At 55.5% G+C, this 21,118-nt stretch overlaps 2 protein-coding genes across 3 annotated transcripts in view; one reads left to right on the top strand and one right to left on the bottom strand.

Annotated features, from left to right (window-relative positions):
- Positions 1 to 902: 902 nt before the first annotated feature.
- On the top strand, positions 903 to 8,588 carry SLC35B2 (solute carrier family 35 member B2). Of its 2 annotated transcripts, none has more exons than XM_054162404.1 (4): positions 903 to 984; positions 3,850 to 4,043; positions 5,040 to 5,200; positions 6,441 to 8,588. In XM_054162404.1, the coding sequence occupies exons 2-4, from the start codon at positions 3,887 to 3,889 to the stop codon at positions 7,377 to 7,379; spliced, it is 1,257 nt and encodes a 418-aa protein (XP_054018379.1). In that variant the 5' UTR covers positions 903 to 984; positions 3,850 to 3,886; the 3' UTR covers positions 7,380 to 8,588. The 2 variants fall into 2 exon arrangements, with proteins under 2 accessions (XP_054018379.1, XP_054018380.1); XM_054162405.1 differs by having other exon boundaries at positions 930 to 984; positions 3,847 to 4,043.
- A 3,660-nt stretch (positions 8,589 to 12,248) lies between these two features.
- The window catches only part of SLC29A1 (solute carrier family 29 member 1 (Augustine blood group)), a 38,595-nt gene continuing 29,725 nt past the window's right edge, over positions 12,249 to 21,118 (bottom strand). The window contains exons 2-13 of the mRNA XM_054162402.1: positions 19,867 to 19,949; positions 19,275 to 19,356; positions 18,835 to 19,007; positions 18,468 to 18,607; positions 18,127 to 18,261; positions 17,858 to 17,955; positions 17,425 to 17,515; positions 17,241 to 17,332; positions 16,987 to 17,095; positions 15,665 to 15,750; positions 13,776 to 13,975; positions 12,249 to 13,289 (exon numbers count right to left, since the gene is read on the bottom strand). Of these exons, the coding sequence (XP_054018377.1) occupies positions 13,178 to 13,289; positions 13,776 to 13,975; positions 15,665 to 15,750; positions 16,987 to 17,095; positions 17,241 to 17,332; positions 17,425 to 17,515; positions 17,858 to 17,955; positions 18,127 to 18,261; positions 18,468 to 18,607; positions 18,835 to 19,007; positions 19,275 to 19,356; positions 19,867 to 19,895 (1,347 nt within the window). The 5' untranslated portion in view covers positions 19,896 to 19,949 and the 3' untranslated portion in view covers positions 12,249 to 13,177. The remainder of the gene's footprint in view (positions 13,290 to 13,775; positions 13,976 to 15,664; positions 15,751 to 16,986; positions 17,096 to 17,240; positions 17,333 to 17,424; positions 17,516 to 17,857; positions 17,956 to 18,126; positions 18,262 to 18,467; positions 18,608 to 18,834; positions 19,008 to 19,274; positions 19,357 to 19,866; positions 19,950 to 21,118) is intronic.

Raw genomic sequence — 21,118 nt, 5'->3', positions numbered from 1 at the left:
TTTTCAGCAGCCTTAGGTTGGATTATCCCTTTTCTTTTGAGGTTTTTGCCTCTCACCTTCCAGCAGGGCCTCATCCTGCTGCTTATAGGCCTTGACCAGTACCTGTCAAGGAGCTGGTGCCTACCCAGGCTCCTCCCATGCCACCTTTACAGGGAGCCTGTGCCACTCCCAGGTGGTCCAGCACAGGAGCAATGGGTGCTGCAGGGCAGAGCGGCATGCTGGAATGAGGTGTGCAGCTGGGCAGGAAGAAAAAGGCAGACACAAGTGATCTGCAAAAACATTGTTCATTATTTTTAATAAAGTAATTGTGGGGTTTTGGAAAAAAATAAAGTGTCTTGTGTAATGTTATTGTGTGGCCTTGCCTGGGGCTGGGCTGGGAGTGCAGGGCTGCTAGGCTGGGGCAGCGTGGGGTCTGGGGCGGAGGAAGCCTGCCGTCCCCGGGCAGAGCCCCGCTAGCCCCCGGGCTGTGCCCGTCGCTGGCAGCGGCTGCACATGTGCCTAGGGCAGGGCTGGGAGCCCCAAGGGAAGGAACGGAGGGAGCCCGGGGATGAAGGTTAAGGGCTTCTGCATGGCGAGAGGCTTGGCTGGAGCTGAACGACAAGCGCGGGTTTAGCATGTGCGGGGCGATGCAGTGGGGCGCCGGCTCCCAGGCCTGGAAACCGCTTCTGGGGACCAGCCTGGGACCGGCGCCTCTTCGGTCCGTTGGCTTCCCCTCCCCGACTCAGTATTTCCTGCTTCGACGCACGGGGGAGCCCGTACTGGCCCCTTCCCTTCATCCAGCCGCCAAGCCTTGCGCAGGAGCTCGGTGCCTCAGCGCTACAGGAACGTGGCGCGGGCACAGCGCTGGCCGCCCCTCAGCCGCGGCCCCTCCGAAGCGGCAGGGGGCGCTGTGCGGGGTCGCCGCAAGCCCGCCGGGCAGGGATTCTGCCGCTGCTGCCGGAGCGGAGCCGAGGGGAGCCGGCCGGGAGCGGGGCCGGGCAGCAGGTGGGTAGTGAGGCCGGGCTGGACGTGGAGTCGCTAGGCGAGGGTGGGTGAGGGCTGCCGCCGCGCTATCGGTTCGCTCCCTGCGGACGTGGCCGCCGAGCGAGGGGGCGTCTCCGGTACCCTGCTCGTCCCGCATCCGCCCGAACGGTGCCGCTCTCCGTGCCTGGGCCTGCGGGGCCGCTCCCCGGGCAGATGCCGCTGGCGCTTGGAGGGAAAGAAGAACCTTCGAGCGGGAAGCGTGGTCCGCAAGACCCTGTCCGTGGCGGAGGCTGCCGCTGCGGCCGGCCGGCGGGCGAGGACCCAGGCGGCCGGCAGCCTCTGCTGGCAGCCCCTGGCGGGAGGCGGCAGTTGGCCCTGGCGGGACGGTCGCAGGCTGTCCCTGCCGCCCGGCCTTGGGCCGCCTGCAGGGCGGAGGGGCGGGCACGAAATACCGAGCTGTTAAGTGAGGGGCGGTAGACTGCTAAGCCTGCATTTGACCTCGATCCTTTGCAATGCTAGGGATGGGCTTCCATATAGCAAAGCAGCAGGCAAGGCTTTGTAAAAATGTTTTTCAGACTAGCCTAGGACCCAAATTTTTGCATCACAGCTAGAAGAATGTGGCCCACCGCGTCTCTGCAGCAGTGCTTTTGAGCTGTCCCTTCTGTGCCGAGGGGAGCAGTGCCCGAGTCCGTTGTCTCGGCTCTCAGGCTGTGCTGCAGGCCCCAGACCAAGGCTCCTTTCATGCATCGGCATGCTGCCTGCTCACCCTGCGCGGCCTCCCCCCTTTCTACCTGTAACACTGGCAGCCCTGTTCCTTCCCAGCCTCGACAGGGAGGGCAGGGCCTTGCTGCACTGAGTCAGCTCTCGGGGCCTGGGAAATGCTAGTGCGGGTATAGAGAGCCATTGTGCCTCCACAGCCTCCTCTTCACAGTCGCTGTGGGAGAGCAGAGCTGGTTTGGCTCCCGTGGCAGTGCTGAGGAGGGCGGTGAGGTAACAGCAGGAACAGTCACGCTGAACAGAGCTGACTGGCTGTTGGTCTGTGTCAAATTGAAGAGAGTCATTGCCCATGAATGTAGCAACCAACCCTGCCATTTCTATCTAACTTCTGTGAAAGTAAATGGTGCTTCTGTACCCTCTTCCCAGAAAGAGGGCTACAGCAGTCGACTGGGATTGTTTCATGTGGGCAAATCCAGGAACACACGATCATCCTTTACCCCAGCTCCCTGCACTGAGCCTTGTTCTTGATTGACACAGTCTACAGTGATGCTCCTGCAGCAAGACAAGATGGGTGGAGGTGTCAACTCTTTTATCTCCAATGGAGAGCAGGGGATGGAGTGGGAAATTGGAAGGAGGCACAGAAACCCACCCCCAGCTGTTGGCATTTCTCCCTACACTGGGAATTTCAGGGTCCTTCAAGTCACAGAAGGGAGATTACAGTGTGAAACATAGCCTTGGTTTAGGTTGGGTTGTTGGACTGCGGGGCCCTGGCCACAGCAACTGAGGCCAATGACTGTGAAGATAAGAAAAGTCCCTCAGGTGTTTCCCAATGGGACAAAAGGTTACTGGGGAGGGCTGCTTGTTCATGAAATGGTAAGGGACTTCCTTAGCTTTAAAGCTGCAAGTTTGTAGGTCAGAGTTTCATATGAGGACTCCTAGAGGTTACAGTTGTATTATGTTGGAGCCAGGTACACCTCACAAGGCCTGAATTCCTGTGACTCAGTTGTTTAGGGGGAGAAGTGATTAACATCTCTTGCCCTTTCTGTCACAGGAGCCCAGAACTGCTTCTGGTAGATGTTTATGTAGCCAGCCCCACAGCACCCTCACCTGTCTACCTAAAGGCAATCAGAAGGCTTTTTGTGTTGGAGAGAGTGAGGAAGGGATGGAGCATGGATGAAGGAAACCTTCTACCCTGATGCAGGAAGATGCAGTGTACTGTGTGAGGCAGGGATGCAAGTGGCCTTGCACATAGGAAGTTCTTGCCTGCTTGTTCATTCTGTTGTGTACCTGATACTCTTGTTCTTTGCATGGCCCCTGAATATCAAAGGTTTGCCTTTGTGAGGGAGTGGACAATGGAGGGAAGAACTCCTTCAGGGAGTATTAAAGCTGTTTTAAATCTGGCTAGGTCACCACCTTAGGGTTATGGCTGAAGAATATCAGCTATTCCTTCTCAGATAGGCCTGGTAAAGTCCCAACCAGTCAGCTGGTAGGAAAGTTCCTTCCCAGCCTTGCTCTCTGACTATTGCTTGCCAAGCAGATGAGTCCTGGTAATTTCCTGTGAGCTGTGGGGAATGCCTTGGCACATTCCCTTCCAAGGCTGCCTGGGGAGTGGGGGAGGCTGTCAGTTGGGGCCCTCCCCAGCTCTCCTCCACTCACCTGATACAGCCAGAGGGGGAAGTTCTGAAGTGTTTGTTCTCAGATGAAGGCTGCTCTGGCCACAGGCTTGAAACATGAGCTGCTTGGTAGGAGTCACTTTTTCCATTCAGTGACCTTTTCTTTTTTACCCAAGAGCTGTGCTAAAGTTTAACCTAAAAAGGTGAGGTGCAAGGTGTTCCTTGAATTTGGAGTAAGGGCATTGTCAAAACCACATGGTTACAGGCAGTGGTCAAAGGTTCTCTCTGGTCCTGGAAATCCAAGTTTCTAAGTCCACATGTCTTAAGCCAGAGCAAACACATCTAGTAGAAACAAACATTAATGTCTGGCATGTGCTTTTCAACTCCAGAGGGCTTTCCCTGTTCTGTGTGCTGTTGATGTTGCTCTTGTCACTGGGGTGGGATCTGGGTGCTGCCTGCTGGCAGACGGCAAGCTGGGCAGTGGGTGGCACAGGCATGTGAAGCAGGGCTGGCTTTGTACCAGTAGCCCACCAACTGCCTCTTCCTCTTTCAGCAGATTTTGCCTTCCCCTTGTGCTGGCTTCCCTCCCTGTGATGGCTACTGGTGAAGAGATCTCCCCTGCCCTGCAGGACTCATGGGGGGACTTCTGGCTCTTCCGTTTCTTTGTTAATGCTGCTGGCTACGCAAGTATTGTGGTGCCAGGGTTCCTCCTCATCCAGTACTTCAAGAGAAGGAATTACCTGGAGACAGGTAAGGGCAGGAGCATCCCTTCCTTATCCTGCCACCTCCCCTCCAGCCCCTTGGTCAACCCTGTTGCTGGTCAACGCTGTGGCTGGAGAGCGGCCAGACAGGAAGGGACCTGGGGGTATTGGTCGATGGTAGGCTGAACATGAGCCTGCAGTGTGCCCAGGCAGCCAAGAAGGCCAATGGCATCCTGGCCTGTATCAGGAACAGTGTGGCCAGCAGGAGCAGGGAAGTCATTCTGCCCCTGTACACTGCACTGGTTAGGCCACACCTTGAGTCCTGTGTCCAGTTCTGGGCCCCTCACTTTAGGAAAGATGTTGAGTTGCTGGAGCGTGTCTGGAGAAGGGCAACAAAGCTGGGGAGGGGTTTGGAGCACAGCCCTGTGAGGAGAGGCTGAGGGAGCTGGGGTTGCTTAGCCTGGAGAAGAGGAGGCTCAGGGGTGACCTTATTGCTCTCTACAACTACCTGAAGGGAGGTTGTAGACAGGCCAGGCAACCAGCACCAGAACAAGAGGACACAGTCTCAGGCTGCACCAGGGGAGGTTTAGGCTGGATGTTAGGAAGAAGTTCTTCACAGAAAGAGTGATTGGCCATTGGGATGTGCTGCCCATGGAGGTGGTGGAGTCACCATCACTGGAGGTGTTTAGGAAGAGACTGGATGGGGTGCTTGGTTGCATGGTTTAGTTGATTAGATGGTGTTGGGTGATAGGTTGGACACGATGATCTCAAAGGTCTTTTCCAACCTGGTTAATTCTGTTCTGTTCTGTTCATCACTGACAGCTTGTTTCCCCATCCTTCTCTGTCAGACCAGGCTTGAGCCGCTTGCAAGGCTGCATTTCAGAACTGGGTGCTATCTAGGTGCTATCCCAAAATAAATTACTTGAAGACCCCTGCACCAGTAGATGTAGAAGCTAGTAAGGAGGGGAGGTTCACCTGTCAAGCTGGTGCAGCTCATGGTGCCCAAGCTGTGGGTAATTCCGTCTCCATGTTCTACCTCGTTCAGGCCGCGGCATTTGTTTCCCTGTCATCAAATCCTGCGTGTTTGGCTCTGAGGTGAAGTCTGTACACCAGGAGGATGGCTCCCTGCCACCCCGGGCAGAGCCCACAGAGTCCTCTACAACCCGACAGGTCTTCAAGCTGCTCTTCTGTGCTGCTGGTCTACAGGTAGGAGTCCTTTGCATGGGAGGAGGTGGCCGGCAGGTTCGTGGCTGCCCAAGGATGCAGTGCTGCTCTTGATTGGTGCAGGGCTGCAGGTTAGGGCACAGCCTCTCAACCGGGATAGCCCGCTAGCACTGCTGTATCACCTCTAAGGGCTGCAGAGGTCAGTTTAACTTATGTCATCTGGGCTGGGGACTCCTGTCCCTCTGACTGCAGTTCCTCTGCAGCCATGGGTAGGGAAAATTCTGTGATTCAGCAGATTGTTAGCTTTTGTTCTGGCCCTCGTGTCAGAGAAGCAGATAGTCTGAGTTCTCTTATCTCCCAGGCTCTCCTCTGGGTCACCACCTGGGGCTGATGCATCCTGCCTTGACAGGTTGGATTCAAATACTGGAGAGAAATACTGAATTCAGCTACAGATAAACAGGATTTTTTATTCTGAGTTTCCCTATTTCTCAGCTACAGCCTGAGTGTCACTAGGAAGGGCAGCTTTTTGGGTCATGATCATTGTGATAGAAAAACCCATGCCTCCCACAGTCGGCAGAAGATACCCACTCTCTGGCCTGCTATCCTAGCCTGTTCAGCCTTGCTGCAGTCACCAGCAAGTCCTTCCATCTATCCGTGCCTCACTTTCTCTGGAGGGGATGTGTGGTGAGAGGAGGTCTGTGTTACTTCAGTGAGGGGCTTGATACTGTGTCACCAAGGCTGCTGAAATAGTGGAGGTAACAGCCAGAACAGCAATCATCCCTGAAGGGCAATGTCACCTGCTGGGTTTGAAACTAAAATTCATTTGGGTGAAAAAAAAATGAGCCCAGGAAGTGAAAACCAATGCAGAGGCCACTGGGAGAACTGCAAGGGCCTGCTGCAGGGGTCTGGCACCAGACTCACAGCTGTGAGTCCATAAGGTTCCCTGATCCTGTTGGTCTGGTTCAGCAGGCAGTGTAAAGTGTGACTGCTCACTGCATGCCAGGATGTTTGCTTTGTGGTGTTCTCTCCCTGCAGGAGGCTGTAAACTGAGCAGGTTTGGGATGGGATGTTCCTGGCTGTAACTGCAGGGGACAGTGGGTTCCCTCAGAGGGGTGGTGGAGCGGGTGTGGCCCCATCTCCCAGCATGTCAGGGAAGCATTGCCGTGCGGAAGATGAGGCAGTGCTGGGGCAAGCAAGGATCTCCTGGGGTCCATTCTTCCCGTGGGTGTTCACAGCTGCCATTGCAGGTCCTGACTCTTCCTGTGCTGCTCCTGTTTCACAGGCCTCCTACCTCACGTGGGGCGTGCTCCAGGAGCGTGTGATGACAAGAACATACGGTGCCACTGAAACGGACCCTGGTGAGAAGTTCACGGACTCTCAGTTCCTAGTGTTCATGAACCGCATCCTGGCCTTCACGGTGGCTGGTCTGTACTGTGCTCTGACCAAGCAGCCACGTCATGGGGCTCCTATGTACAAATACTCCTTTGCTTCCCTCTCCAACATCCTCAGCAGCTGGTGCCAGTATGAGGCACTCAAATACATCAGCTTTCCCACCCAAGTGCTGGCCAAAGCCTCCAAAGTGATCCCAGTGATGATGATGGGCAAACTGGTGTCACGTAAGAGTTACGAGTACTGGGAGTACCTCACTGCTGCCCTCATCTCCGTGGGGGTCAGCATGTTCCTGCTCTCCAGCGCTCCTAACAGGCACGCCTCCACCGTCACCACTTTCTCAGGCGTAGTTCTCCTGGCTGGCTACATAATCTTTGACAGCTTCACATCCAACTGGCAGGATGCCCTCTTCACCTACAAGATGTCTCCTGTGCAGATGATGTTTGGTGTCAACGTGTTCTCCTGCCTCTTCACCGTGGGCTCGCTCCTGGAGCAGGGTGCCTTGCTGGAGTCGATACACTTCATGGCCCGCCACTCAGAGTTCACGGCCCACGCCGTGCTGCTCTCGGTGTGCTCTGCCTGCGGCCAGCTCTTCATCTTCTACACCATCAACCAGTTTGGGGCAGCTGTCTTCACCATCATCATGACACTCCGCCAGGCCTTTGCCATCCTCCTCTCCTGCCTCATCTACGGGCATGCTGTCACTGTTGTGGGCGGGCTGGGCGTAGCTGTTGTCTTCGTGGCCCTCTTCCTCCGTGTCTATGCCCGCAGCCGCATGAAGAAGCGCAGTAAGAAGCTTCCGCCAGGCGAGACCCCTGTACAGAAGGTCTAAGGAACTGGTGCCGTGGCATCTAAGCCGTGCCTGCAGTCCTGCCTTCACTTGGGGTTCTTGCTTGATTTCTCAGAACCCACTGAGGAGCAGGGTGGGGTATGGATAGGCTGTACCAGTGACTCACTTTTCCACCTGCTTTTCCTGGGAAAGGGGCTGGAACAAGCCCAGGGAATGCTCTGGGCTGCCACAGTTCCAGACCTTTCTGTTTGCCTTAATAGGTTAAAGACTTCCAGCTGAGGCGTGGGCCTGAGGGCTCGCATCCTGGAGGAAAACCAGCACGGGGCTGCTGGTATTCCTACCCCACCTCTGTCTCCTAGCTTCTCTCCAAAGTCACTGAGGAACAAGGGGGTCTTTTCCCTGGCACCGCCTCGCCTCTGGCTAACGCCTCTCCATTTCTGTCATTACGACAGAACTCAGCCGGAGAAAAGGGCAAGCAAAACACTAGCTTACTTTTTGATAGACCTCCATGTGTGGCAAGTCCCAAGCTGAGCCTTTCCCAAGGCTCTCAGCACCCCTCCCAGGAGGTGCTCAAGGTAGGGCAGGTGCAGCTAAGGGGAGGTCTTCCAGCCTGTCCTGCCTCAGGTCTGGATGTGCTCTGGGAGGGCATGCTGCAGTGAAAGCCAGTACTTCCCCATTTGTTTTTTTCAGTTCTTGCCCTGGCTCCCAAGACACTTCCCTGCCCTGAGCCCAGGCTGATTTTTATGCAGAAGCCGAGGCTGGCCGGTGCGGCCCCCAAGGCTTGATGAGTTTTAAGTTGCTTTTTGGTTACATCTGCTGCTGTTACAGGCCAAAGGCTGTGCTGCCCAGAAGCCCCAGCATCGCCTTGGGGTGTCTCAGTGCCATGGTTTGAGCTTTGCAGCTGCCATTCAGAGAAGCACAATAGCCCCTCTTCTTCCTGCCCACTGGAGGCATCAGCCCTAGCTTTCCTGGGGCTTGGCCAGAGCCCCACTGTGCCTGGAGGGCTGAGAAATGGGGCAGTCTCCTTGCAGTGCCTTGTTCCTGCTCCCCAGGCAGCAGGGGATGGAGCAAGTGGGCACCTGCTCCCCAGAGCAGCGGAGGACAGAGCAGTGGAAGCTGCTCCTCTCCAGGAGCCTGGGTTTTACTGGTTAACCTTTTTCTTTTCAACACAACCTGACTGGCAAGACAGCAGGTTTTGGTACTTTTGAAAGGCAACTTTTTTTCTTATTTTATTTTATTAAATTAAAAATGTGCTGCATAGAGTGCCCTGGGGGTAAGTGTTCTTTCAAATGTTGGTTGGTTGGGGGTTTTTTCCACATACCTGGAAGGAGGGGAGAGGTTTTCCAACCCTTCCTGTGTCCCTAGTGTCTCTGGGTCAGGAAAGTTATCTTTCCAAACACAGGTTTCTCTGCTTTTGCCCAGGCAAGTAGCAGGTAGGGTTGAACCCAAAACCTGCAAGCCTGACAAGATCCCTGCACACAAATGGGGAACATAGCCAGGTTGATGTTGGTGTTGCTTTTCCCTGACAAACCCCAGGGGCCACTGTGGCCATGGATGACAAAGCCTCTTAGGGGGTGTGAGCGGAGCGTGAGGGGCAGATGAACCAAGGGATGCCCCAGGCTTCTCTGTCATCTGGGACACAGGCAAGAGGCAGGGGCTGGCCAGATCCTACCAAACCCCTCAGAGCTGCGGAAGTGCAAAAAGGGCAGGCTGGAGGTAGGGGAAGGGGAGGAGCCTGAAGTGCAGAGCCTTTTGGCCCAAGAGCTGAAAAGATAGCTCAACTCCAGTCCTGAGCTGTCACTCTGCCCCTGGCACTGTGCTGTAAGGGAACAGGCAGGTGCTGCTTCCACAGCTACTGCCCTCAGAGACACTGATCAGACCATCGAGCAGCAGCACAGGCTCAGGTTGTGGCACAGCTTGCCCAGATGACATGTGCAGATGGCAACGATTTGTCAGTCTGTGGGGCATGCAGCACTCTAGGTGGGGAACTACTGCCCACTGGAGATTAGCCTACCTGCACAGCAAGTTGTGTGTTTGCCCAGGCACCATGGACTGGCTAGGGAGAGAAAGGATAGAGATCACCTAATGCAGGGCTTTGAAAACCAGTCAGGGCAGGGGAGAGAGGAGCAGCCTGATGGACAGAGTTCCTTCATATGATAGACATAAAGCAATGGACCCCACCATTGAAATCACATTCTTCAACACTTTAATTACTGTAGAACAGAACAACAGAAACTCAAACAAAAAAATGGCTGAGCCAACTGGGACAGCTGCACTGGGCTCTTCTGCAATCATCTCATCTTCATCTTGTCCAGGATGGCCCTCATGAGCTTGCAGAGGGTTTCAAATTGGCCTTGCTTTCCTCCATCTTCTTTTTTTGCTCCTCATCCTCAGGCAGCTCCAGCCCCTCTCCAGTGACTGGTACCAGGGGTTTGCCACCAAAATGCTTGAGCTGCTGCACACAGTGTTCATCAGTGAGCTCTGCCATGAACACCACTGTAATGGTTTAGTGCAAGGGCTAACCTGTCTGCTCCCCCAACACAAAAGTGAGGGGAAGAGCGACACACAAAACTCAGGGCTGAGATAAAGAGTTTAACGTGAGATACCAAAAGCACAATGTGTAATTACCTTAGCCAATACTCTAATTAGCCTAAAGATACAATGCATGATTATCTTATCTTAGCCTCCTTGCAGAAGAAATGCAGTGAAATACACAAGGAAAAAAAAAAACCAGCATAAAACAGAAATCTTGCTCTGCTGGAGCATCTCATGAGAGATGGTTTAGTAGGCATGAGGTCTTGGGTGACAGGTTGGACTTGATCCTTGAGGTCTTTTCCAACCTTATTGATTCTATGAGTCTATGTTCAGAGACAGGGCTTCTGAGTCCACAGCAGCCCAGATGAAGTCTGAGTAGGTGCAATGAAAACAGGAGTCAGGGTAAGAGTTCTGAGTTTCATCAGGGTAAGAAAAGAGTGAAGCTACTGACTGCTGTGCACCCATACCAGCTAGCTTTGTACCGGGAGCACTGCCACAAGCTGTGAGGGTCTCGGTGTGTCTGCAGAGGGACATTGACAGACCAGTGAAGAGACAGGTAATGTCTGCAATGGATTCACAGCAGCAAAGAATTGTGTCAGCATGCAAGGAAAAAGAGCCAAGTGCCAACAGGCAGCCAGCCCTACCCTCACCTCCTCCCTGCTGCTGGAGAGGTGGGGAAACACACTCGAGTAGGCCAGCCCCTCCCACAGCAAAGAAAGGTACAGGGCAGGATTACACCCAGTGAAATTCTGTGGCATGTGGCCCATGCCTTATGGACCTCATGCAGCCAAAGGCAGCCCACCTGCAGCACTTCAGTGAAGGCTTTGGTCCCAGAGTTGGCAATAGTGCCCGTGTTGTTCGTGGTCTGCTTTTGTCATCCCAACGCCAGTGTCCACCAGGGCGCGCATGCGGGCCTGGGTGTCGGGGACTGGGTCAGGCTTGAGGTCGGTCTTTCCTATGGGAACTTAATCTACTGCCTAAAGAAGAGGGTGATGCTCACTGCAGTCTCCAACTGCCACCTTCCCTTCCCCAGCACAAGCCTCACAGGCCACCTGGGCATCCCCGGTGGGACACCGTGCCTCTAAAAGCCCCTGCGTGGGCCATCATGGGCCCCCTCAGACTCCCCTGGGCAGAGGAAGGTGACCATCTCTGTGGTCCCAGCTCACTTCCGAGGTGGTGGAGATGAGCTGCTGCTGATCTCCTTGCTGGAGTAGAAGGTGTTGCTGATGAGCGACCTTGTCCAGCAGACCCAGCCGGTAACCTCACCCTGTGCAGCATGAGGAACTGGGGGCAGAGCTGCATCCACTACTGCCCCACGTCCTTCTGCCCTAGAATGGCCCTGTTCCCACAGCAGCATCCTCCCCACGAGGAGGGGAGGAACACCCCTCCCCATGGGCCTTGTCCACTCCCTTCCATCCTCTCTGTCCCATCTGCAGCCTCTATGGGTCTGCCCTGCTGCTGCTTCCCACCCCGAGTGGGGTGGCAGGCTGCTGTGTGAAGCCTCGCAGCACTGCTGTTTAATGGGTGCAGGCACCTAGCCCTCAGCCTAATGCCACTGCCAGCTGGAGAACTAGTTCTTGTGGCTGGCAGCGGAGAAGCACTGTGGCGAATGGAGAGTGGTTCAAACGTCTCTCAGCTTCCCTGGCACCCTCTGGCCCAAAGCTCAGGGCAGGAACCTGAGATGTGTGTGGCCCCAGAGGCTGAGCCAGCTCCACACTGCACTTCTCCCGAGGCCAAGAGCCATGCAGCTATACCGGTGTGAGGCAGCTGTAATCAGTGGCCCTGTGGATGAGAAGGGTCCGAGATGGAGCCGACTGGCTGTGGGGACCGTGTCAGGGTCCCACAGCAAAACTGGCCCCTTTTCCCCACTGGAAGCCATGCTTTGATATGCTCTTTTTAGTGTCTTAGGGCAGTAAGAGAAACCTTATGTGCTCCTGCTGGGTACACTGATCTGAGCGGCAAAGGAATCGGGGTGAGCTAAAGCAACCCACAACTCTTGGCTGTGGGTGCCTGGGAGTGCCGAGATGATGGCTGTGGACCATGGCGGGGGGCGGCTGGCTGGTAGGGTGGTGGTGTGGCCCTGGTACGGTGGTGTAGTTCCCCCCACGAGCAGGAGGTGGCGCTCCAGCTGTTCCAGGCACAAGGCAAGGAGCCAGGCCCATGTGCTGCAGGTCCCTGCACCCAAACATGCAGCGGTGCAGCTCCTCCGTATCAGAGATGCCAGTGGTTCCTTAGCGTACCCCCAAAGACAGCACCCTCTTCCCATGCTGGCCCTGTGTCCGCAGAACACAGCTGTTGGACCTGGCTGTGTACGAGCTGCTCACCCTGCTTTGCTGCCAGGCAACACCCAGGAACTGGCAGGGCCTACTTCCTTCAGCCCTTGCCCCTCCCTAGCCCTCCCTCCTGTGGTGATGGGCAGATGTACCCAAAGGGGCATTTCAGTCTTTTTATAGAAAACAGCAACTGTACAGACACATTTACACAGCTGAGGGATGGAAAAGCTAAGGAAGCACTCGGGCCTTCCCCTACAACGCAGGCAGGCAGGGAAGGCAGCCTAGGTGGGAAGGGAGTTGCTGCCTCTCACAGGAACAGTGCACACGAGCGGACCTGCTGTCATACAACTAGGAGGCAGAAATAAAACTAGGAAAGTCACACACACAAATAAAATCAGGAACCACAGCAAGGAGAGAGGGGTGAGGTGGGGTGTAGAGACCTCAACCTAGCCCTGGTGTTGGGCAGGACTCAGGTATCTATGTCTTTAGGATGCTGTGCACCTAGCAGACTGGGGATGGTGAGGTTTGGCTGGAGTCTCCACTGTTTGCAAGTTTCACCAGTAGAACTGGTGTGGGATGGTTCCAGGACTCTTGGAAGGAGAGGAGAACAAGTGTCTGGGGGGCCTGGGGACAAGGGTAAAAGAGGGAGTAACACTGGATACCAGCCTTCAACTCTGTCAGAGAAGGCTGAAAATGGCTTTTGGCCTTGAGCTGGGGAAATGATGCAGAATGGGAGGCAGTTTGAGCTCTCTGACATCCCAGGGGTCTCACACGCACACACACACACACACACACCCCACAGGGTAGCAGAAGGCACGTAGGCCTGAAGGCATCACACAGCCGAGCATGGCAGGAGCCAGGCCAGCCCTGCAGGAGTAGAACCGTCCCTGGGTGTAACATCTGCCATGGCAGTGCGATTTTGCAGGGGCAGGTGTGAGGTGTTGTCTCCCCATGACGCAGTGGTGTCCAGGGCCTCAGAGGATGCGGAGCTGTCTCTCAGTGTCCCTTCCCTGCACCCTCCAGGTGCCTCTGCTAGATGAGAATTCGGAACAGGAAGGAGATGGCAGCTCCTAGGGCCAAGCCCAGCGACAGGAAAAAGGCCATGACAGCTCCAGCTGTCTCTGCTTCGTGGGCAAGCACTTTCCTAGGGGAGAAACAGGTGTCAGAACTGTCCTTGGAGAGAAGCAAGGAGGCCACAGAGGAGCCAGAAGCTACGCTCATCTGCAGCGGAGGAACAGCAAGAGCTAATTCAGCTTGCCTCCAAGACACTGCCTCTGCTGCTCTGCACCAGAGACACCCCTCTCAGACTCTTGCCCCCATGCACTGCAGCTGCTGCACTGGTCAAGGCTGGCATGCTGTGCTCCTCTCCAGATCCCTGCTGTGTCCATCCCCTGCCCCAGCGTGGCAGATAGGGGAAATAGAGAGCCCAAACAACAGGTTTCTCATCTCTAGGATACAGAGGCACAAGGCTGGAAGGTGGGACACTGAAGTTTGTCTTTCCTGAGGTGGTGTGGCAATTTTGCTCTGTGCCTGCACCCCCTTCTCCAGATGCCAGAGCTGGGCAGAGCCAGGCTCCAGGAGTCATGCTGAGGTATAACCAACCCTTCCCCTGTCCCCAGCTCTTACTCACTTGGGCCCGAAGCACATGCAAAGGCTGGCCAGGTAGCCATTGGAGAGCGAGAAGAAGATCATGAAGACGATGAACCAGGCATCATGAGAGAACACCACAGGCAGGTAGTAACGGGGCTGCACGTTGCACAGCATGAAAAGAGGGATAAAGATGACACGGAGGGCCACCAGCACTGGCAGGAGACAGCTGTCCTTCCCAGGCTAGAAGAAAAACACAGGCTCCTGAGCAGCTGAGAAATGGACACTCCCCACCCCACGGCACGGGGCTGTACAGAAGCTGTCCCTACTGTGCCAGGGTTGTGGAGGAGCTGCAGAGACAGCAAAGCTGCCGAAAGACTTCCTGTTGCAACAAACCTCAGCATCACCACCTGCTGTGGTAAAGAGGGCCTACTAGGTCTGAATGTCCTATCCCAGCTGACTTGGAGAACAGCAGCACTACAGCCAGAATACTGAGCTGACTTTCTGAGTGACTGCTAAGCCCTTGCTAGAAATAACAGGCAGGCAGGAGAGGCTCGTGCACGCTCACGCAATCTCCTCCCGCACTGAACCACCATGCAGGACAAGGCTGGCTGAGGTAAATCCTCTCTGGCACCTCAGAACCTGCAAACTGGGCTTTACCCAGCTCTTCAGCCTCCTACGCCATCCCCCAGCCAAGTGGGGCAAGATATGGCAATCCGGGGAAGTGATTATGCTGGGACTGTTTCAGACCCTGGTGGGAATGGCACAGACTGAGTTACAGCCTCCTTGAATCCTGAGCACATGAGGCTGGGATGAAGAAGGAGGCACTGTGCCCCTGTGGTGCCCCTGCAGCTGAGACTTGGGCAGCCCTTCATACAAGACGTGCCTGGCTCTGTCTGGGGTCCCCTTGGTGAGGTGCCAGTGTTGCAGATGACAGGTCTCACTGATCTGGGATCAGGAGAGACCCCCAGCTGCCTTGGGAACTGCCAGGCTGGCAAAGCCACAGGACACTGCATGAGCATGGGGGGAAGCTGAGGTTAGGCCAGCTGCTGTGTCACTGGGCAAACTGGCAAGAGCAGCAGCCTCTCCTGCTTGAGGAGGATAAAAGAAGTGAGTGGGGCCCCAACCAGGGAAATGAGGCTCAAACCACAGGCAGTCAGACTTTCCACACAGCCTTGTTTTGGAAACATCTCCTGCTGGGTCATCCCACCAAGGTTGTGGCCTGGACACCAGGCAACATGGCTCATGGCCAAGCCAAGGGCAGCCAGCAGGGATGGCCAGGGGAAAAGCAGCTCTGGGCTGTGGGGAAGCTGGGCCCAGACAGAGCCCACGGTGCGTGGTGCTAACGAGCTTCTCTAAACAAACAGCCTGGACAATACAGGGGGAAACAATGCTTGGGAGGGTGAGTGAAGGGGCAGGAAGAGACACAGACAGAACAGCCACCTTCCTTGCCCACCCCCATCACAGCTCCCACCACTCAGCCCCAGTAGCTCTGAACCAGGCAGGGGAAATTAGAGCAAGAACAACTCTGTAACCCACATCACATGGCTCTGCCCCACTCCCAGCACAACACTCTTTAAAGCAACTGCCCCCTGTGCAAAGGCCAGAGGTTTTATTTTTGGGCTGCCCTGTCTTTCTCTGCTGCCATCTTGCCTTGCTGTTTGCATAGCTGGAGTGAAGGTTTGTTTACAAAGAGGCTTTAAATGGAGGATCCAGCCTCATCCAAGCCATACTGAAAGAAGGGGAGGTCAGGACAACATGGTGGTTCTCAGCTCTGACCCATAAATCCCTACTTAGGACTTAAAGCCAGAACAGGAGTCAGCTTGTACCTCCTTCCTGCTCCAAGCCATGGATGGCAGCCTGAGTGAGAGCCAGGGCCAAGGGCCTGAGGATGGAGATTGCCTGGGCATTTGCTCCCTGCCCCATGCTTACCCATGTGAAGAGGGCAGTGAGACTTCGTCCTGTCCAGTCAAAGACATTAAAGAGCAGAAAGCAGGAGACAGGGATGAAGTAGAGACCTGCAGAAAGCAGAGGTCACTCGTGAGCCCAGGGTGCCCCAGGCCCTCCTGCCAACTGCACAGAGACTGTCTTTCAGGTCTAGGTCCTCCTGGTTCCCTACTAAGGCCTAAAAAAATTTCCCAGCCAGGCCACTGCCCACATCCAAACCATCAAGTACAGTCCTTTCCTCTTCTCCTCAGGCATCATGCATTAGGTTTGTGTGGCAAGGTTTTAGTAGTGGGGAGCTACAGGGGTGGCTTCTGGGAGAAGCTGCTAGGAGCTTCCCCCCTGTGTCTGATGGAGCCAGTGCCAGCGGCCCCAAGACAGACCCACTGCTGGCAACAGCCAAGCCAGGCAGTGACAGTGGTAGTGCCCCTGTGACAACATATTTAAGTAGGAGGTAAAAAAAACTAAACTATGCAATTACAGCCAGAAGGAGGAGTGGGAATACTTCAGAGAAACAACCCTGCAGACACCACGGTCAGTAAAGAATGAGGTGGGGTTAGGTGCTCCAGGCACTGGAACAGAGATTCCCCTGCATCCTGTGATGAAAACCATGGTGAGGCAGGCTGCCCCCTTACAGGACATGTAGGTTAACACTGGAGCAGATATCCACCTGCAGCCTATGGAGAAACTCACACCACAACAGGTAGATGCCTGAAGAAGGCCGTAACCCCATGGGAAGCCCACACTGGAGCAGGCTCCTGATAGGACCTTCAGACCCCTGGAGAAAGAAGCCCATGCTGGAACAAGTTTGCTGGTAGGGTGGTGGGAGACCCATGATGGAGCGCTCTGATCCTGAAGGGCTTCACCCCATAGAAGGGACCCACACTGGAGCAGTTCATGAGGAACTGCAGCCGGTGTACAGGACTAATGTTGGGGAAGTTTGTGGAGGACATCCATTCCAACCACCCTGTGTGGGGGATAAGGTAGAGAAATCAGGGCTAAAGCTAAGTCCAGGAAGAAGAGAGGAGTTGGGGGAAGTGTTTTTAGGATTTAGGGTTTATTTCTCATTATCCTGCTCTAATGTGATTAGCAACAAACTTATTTCCCCAAGTTGAGTCTGGTTTGCCTGTGATGCTAATTTCTGAGTGAGCTTCCTGTCCTTAACTCATGAGCCTTTTATTTTCTCTTCCCTCTCCATCTAAGGAGGGGAGTGGTAGAGTGGCTTGGCTACTTGAAGCCCCACCTTCTTTCTTCCCATTAACCTTGGTCCCAGTTTCCTCCTTCTCTACCAAATCCCTGGCCACACTTACCCCATTTGTTTCCATCTCCAAGGACAGTGGACACATTAGCTGTGATGGAAGGAAAGACGCCGATGGTGACAGTGAAGACGAAGCAGACAGACAAGGCCATGACCCAGAGCTAGGCAGGTGAAAGAAGGAAGATGGTACCAAACACAGGGCAGGAGACCAGTACAAGGCTGGTCTCCTCTCCCCATGCTTCCCTGCACCCCATGTCCAGCCCCTCATATGAGGGGCAGAGCAGGGATTGCTGGCAACTCACAGACCTTCTTGAAAATAGCAATGACTGAGGGCTTCTCATCCGGGTTGTGGATAGGGATGATCTTTGAGTTATTCTGCTCCATCCCATTGGGCTCATCTGCAGGGAGACATACAAACAGGGTATAGCAGACCCCAGAAAACTGCAACCTAATTCAGGTCTTCTCCTCTTCCTCTCAGCTCTTCCTGTACCTTTCTTAATCAAGTCTCTCTTGGTCTCCAGCTCTGCATTGTACACACGGTACTCTGTCTTGTCCTTCATGGAGTAGTATCGGAAGAAATCCTGCAGAGAGGCAGCCACAGACAACTCATTCATGTGTGAGCAAAGAAGGCTGCCAGGGGCTGTGTGGTAATAGCAGACAGAGGCAATATGGGCAAAGTATTCTTTCCACTTATGTCCAGTACTGATGCTTTGCTGCTCACCCAGAGACTGATATCCACAGTACCCCAAGGATACTGTCTGAGGTGGAAAGTACACCAGCGAGCTCCCTTAGGAGCTTGCCCTGACCCGGGACATAGATGCTGGTAGGAGGCAAGGCTGGGGTGCTAGCAGGCCACAGTCCTTGTGGATGTGCAAAGGTCCCATGTCCCCACACCATTCCCCACCAGGACAATGAAATCTCACCATACGAGGCAGAAGGATGTAGGAGAAGACTGCCAGCACGATTGCCACACAGGCTGTGGTGAAATAACCAATGTAGCTCTCGGGTTGCTGGGCACCAACTGGGAGCACAGGAAGGGAAAAGATGGCAGGGGAAAGAGAAGATGATGAGGGCTGAGAGGAGTAAGGCCCTGCTGTCATCTCCCTCCTAACCCTACAGTATGATCCCAGCAGATCTGTTTGACAGCAGTGCTCTGGGAACGCCCTGTCACCTGCAGGCAGGGATTACTCACTTGCAATACTGAAGATCATTGCCAAAGCAGCAAAGGTGCCTGCCAAGCCCTGCCCACTCATGATGGGAGCTGTGTAGCTGGCAGGCAGGAGTCCTGCCAGCCCAAAGAGACTGCCCTGGAGGATGGCACCAAAGGCTGTGAAGGGGAAAGAGGAGCAGAAATGAGGAACCAAAGGCAAGAATGGATTGCACCTCTGTGGGGAGCCACAGCCCCTGCACTGAGGCAAGGCAGGCCTCCCTCCTCCTTGGCTCTCCCCCAGTGAGATTCATGCTTTTCTCCCAGAGAGATCATTCTGAGACATGATGCTGTGCCCCTTTCTTTCCCCCCGCTGCCTCACTCACAGTTGATGAAGACGATGCTGATCATGGTGAAGACGAAGAAGGGAAGAGGCTCCATGGCAACCTTCACCATAATGGCAGTGACTAAAAATACCAGCCCAATGGCCACCAGGCTGCCTGATATGCGGATCTGCTGGGGAATCCTGCAAGGGAGGGGTTCAGTGAGGACAGCCCACCGCTAAAAGCCTGTGAGGCTGCACCTAAGCTCTCCCACAGGAATCCCAGACAAACCCCAGCACAGGACACAGGTGGTTTTGGTTTTCACTTGGCTGAATTGGCTGTGGCTTGGCTTACTGCTGGGGCAAGAGGATGTGCCAGGGCTGTGTGGCCCTGTAGGGGCTGGCAGGGGCAAGGACAAGGCAAGGCTCACCGCTGGTGGATGAAGGAGTTGAGGCAGGTGAAGATGAGGAGGGGCACCATGGCGCAGAGAGTCATGAAGTTGTCAAACATGGACTGCAGGTAGGAGGGGGAAAAGGTAGCCTCATCAGTCTGGTTCCAGGAGACGCTGCTCATCTCTGGGTCCGCAAGGCGGCGAATGAAATACTGTGAAGGAAGAAGCCAGGTGGAGCCAAGGTGCTGTAAGGCCTCCTCCCAGCACACTCAGGTCACCTCTGTCCCTGCTCCAGACCCATGCCCATCTGTCCTGCCACCTCAGCACCACTCATCCCACCAAGGTCACCCACACATTTGTCTCATGGGTGCAAATGCAGGAGCTATTTGCTGTACTGTGCTGCCACACCTACACCACGGTCCTTAGACATGACAAAGAACAATTAGTATTATGGGCAGCAGTAGGAGGGAAGTCCTCACCTCCCTGGCAGTCATGAAGAAATTCCATGGCAGCAGCGTTCCCAGGCCAAGGATGAAGAAGATCAGCCAGACAGCCTTGTACCTGCAGAGGGGACAGAATGGTTTAGAGCAGGACATGGGTCAGAGTAGTAGACTGGCATCACTTCTGACTGTCTCAGACCCAGTAACAGGAATCACCAGACAGAGAAGCGAGGATGAAGTTTATTGCCCTGTCCCTGCCCCACAGCCCCTGATAGCCCAGGCTGCCAGAGGAGATGTAGAACCACAGAGGTGCTATGAGAGGCCTTCCCTGAGAGGGTAGAAAGGCCAGGTGAGACTGTCTGCTCCTCACTGTGTCGCAGCCAGACGTGGAGGAGCCATTGCCAAAGCTGGGAGGGAGTCAAGTTCACCAGGCATGTCCCAACGCCAGGGACAGGTTACAGCCTGTTTTCTATGGAAAAGCTGATGAAGAGAGCATCTCAGGGATGTTACAGCTCAGCAGCCCAGTGAGCATGCAGGAGAGGGAGTCCCACAGTTGCTGGACACCCCTGTCCTCCCTCTCCTCTTGATAACCTGAATGTGCCCCCACACCTACAGCAGAGCCCAGTGTTACCTATCTTGGGGCCCGTCTCTTGCTGTCATTTTGTGTGGCAAGAGTCAGCACTGGTCCCAGCAAGTTTCGTGGCTGATCTCCGTCTGGAAAGCAAACAGAATTTTATGGGGAAGTGAGGGACTCGAGCCAGGCAGAAGCAGTGCTGGTTTTAACCCCTCGGTCGTGCTGTCAGGTAGCCATTACACAGTACTGGGAGCCAAACAGAGCCAACAAATGGCAAGAGCATAGTGCAGCAGCTTTGGAAACCTGTTGCTCTGAGTCCCTCAGCCGTGGCACATGACTTTATTTTGCTGGCTGGGGGACACCAAGCGCTGCCTCTGAAAAGGCAACAGCTTTCCGGAGGTGCCCAGGCTGCTCAGCGCCGGCTGCCCAGCCGCTCCGCAGCGAGCTCTTAAAAGGGTTTGTGAGCCTGCAGATCTCTGCCCCCAGGCCAGGGGCTGTGAGCCTTCGGTCACTCGTATGCAGCAACCCGCCCCCCTCCAGCGCCCGGGGCACGTCGTCACAGAAGACACCGTTAGTTCAGCAGTCTCCCCGGCCCAAACCGCGCAAACCCTCCATTTCCCCAGCCCATTTCCCTGGGTCACCTTGGAAACCCAGGGCGTCTCTGGCACTGCAGTCTGCTCCCCAGAGCCCACCGCTCCCTTCGCCCCATCACCACCTGCCCAGCCCCTGCGCCCGCCCTGGCGCTGCTCTCCCCGCAGACAGCCCGAAGGGCTCTTCCCTCCCCAGCTCCCCCCCGCTATTCCTGGGGCATAGCGGGATTAGCTGCCTCGAAGACACTGCAGGCCTGCCTTGTCCTTTTCCAGTCCGAAAGGTGCACCATGGGGTGCCGCGGCGCCTCTCCCAGGGCTTCATCTGCAGGGAGGCTTCCGGCGCTGGGCCGCTGCCCCCCCCGGGGCATGCCCCTCAGCTGCCCGCGCCGCGGCCGCCGGCTGCAGCATGCCGGACCCGCAGCCTGCGCAGCCTGCGCGCCGCGGCGGGGGCAGGCCGGCGGGGGCAGGCCTGCAGCGGCACGCTGGGAGCTGTAGTCCCCGCCAGCCCCGCCGCGCCTCAAAGCCGGCGGAGCCCGTCCCTTGTCCTAAGTCCTGGGCGCACCGCGCCTCCTTCCCTCGGTGTGGTCCTCCGGAAGGGGGTGTTGGGGGGAGCCTACAGCTAAAATGGAACCTACACAGAGCCGGCGGAAGGTGGAGAGGGATTTGGCAAGCCCCTCGGCTGCTTGGAGAAGCCAGAGCTCGACAACAGGTATGTCCCC

This window comes from Dryobates pubescens, chromosome 6, assembly GCF_014839835.1.
Source record: "Dryobates pubescens isolate bDryPub1 chromosome 6, bDryPub1.pri, whole genome shotgun sequence".
NCBI classification, from domain to species: domain Eukaryota; kingdom Metazoa; phylum Chordata; class Aves; order Piciformes; family Picidae; genus Dryobates; species Dryobates pubescens.
Note: the sequence above shows the minus strand (reverse complement) of the source record. Positions and strands in the feature narration are given on the sequence as shown.

Excerpts from the sequence above, each read along its gene's own strand:
- SLC35B2 (XM_054162404.1), top strand. The coding sequence starts at position 3,887 with ATGGCTACTGGTGAAGAGATCTCCCCTGCCCTGCAGGACTCATGGGGG. Across the intron at positions 4,044-5,039 it reads AAGGAATTACCTGGAGACAG|GCCGCGGCATTTGTTTCCCT; the intron begins GTAAGGGCAGGA and ends TACCTCGTTCAG. Across the intron at positions 5,201-6,440 it reads TCTGTGCTGCTGGTCTACAG|GCCTCCTACCTCACGTGGGG; the intron begins GTAGGAGTCCTT and ends CCTGTTTCACAG.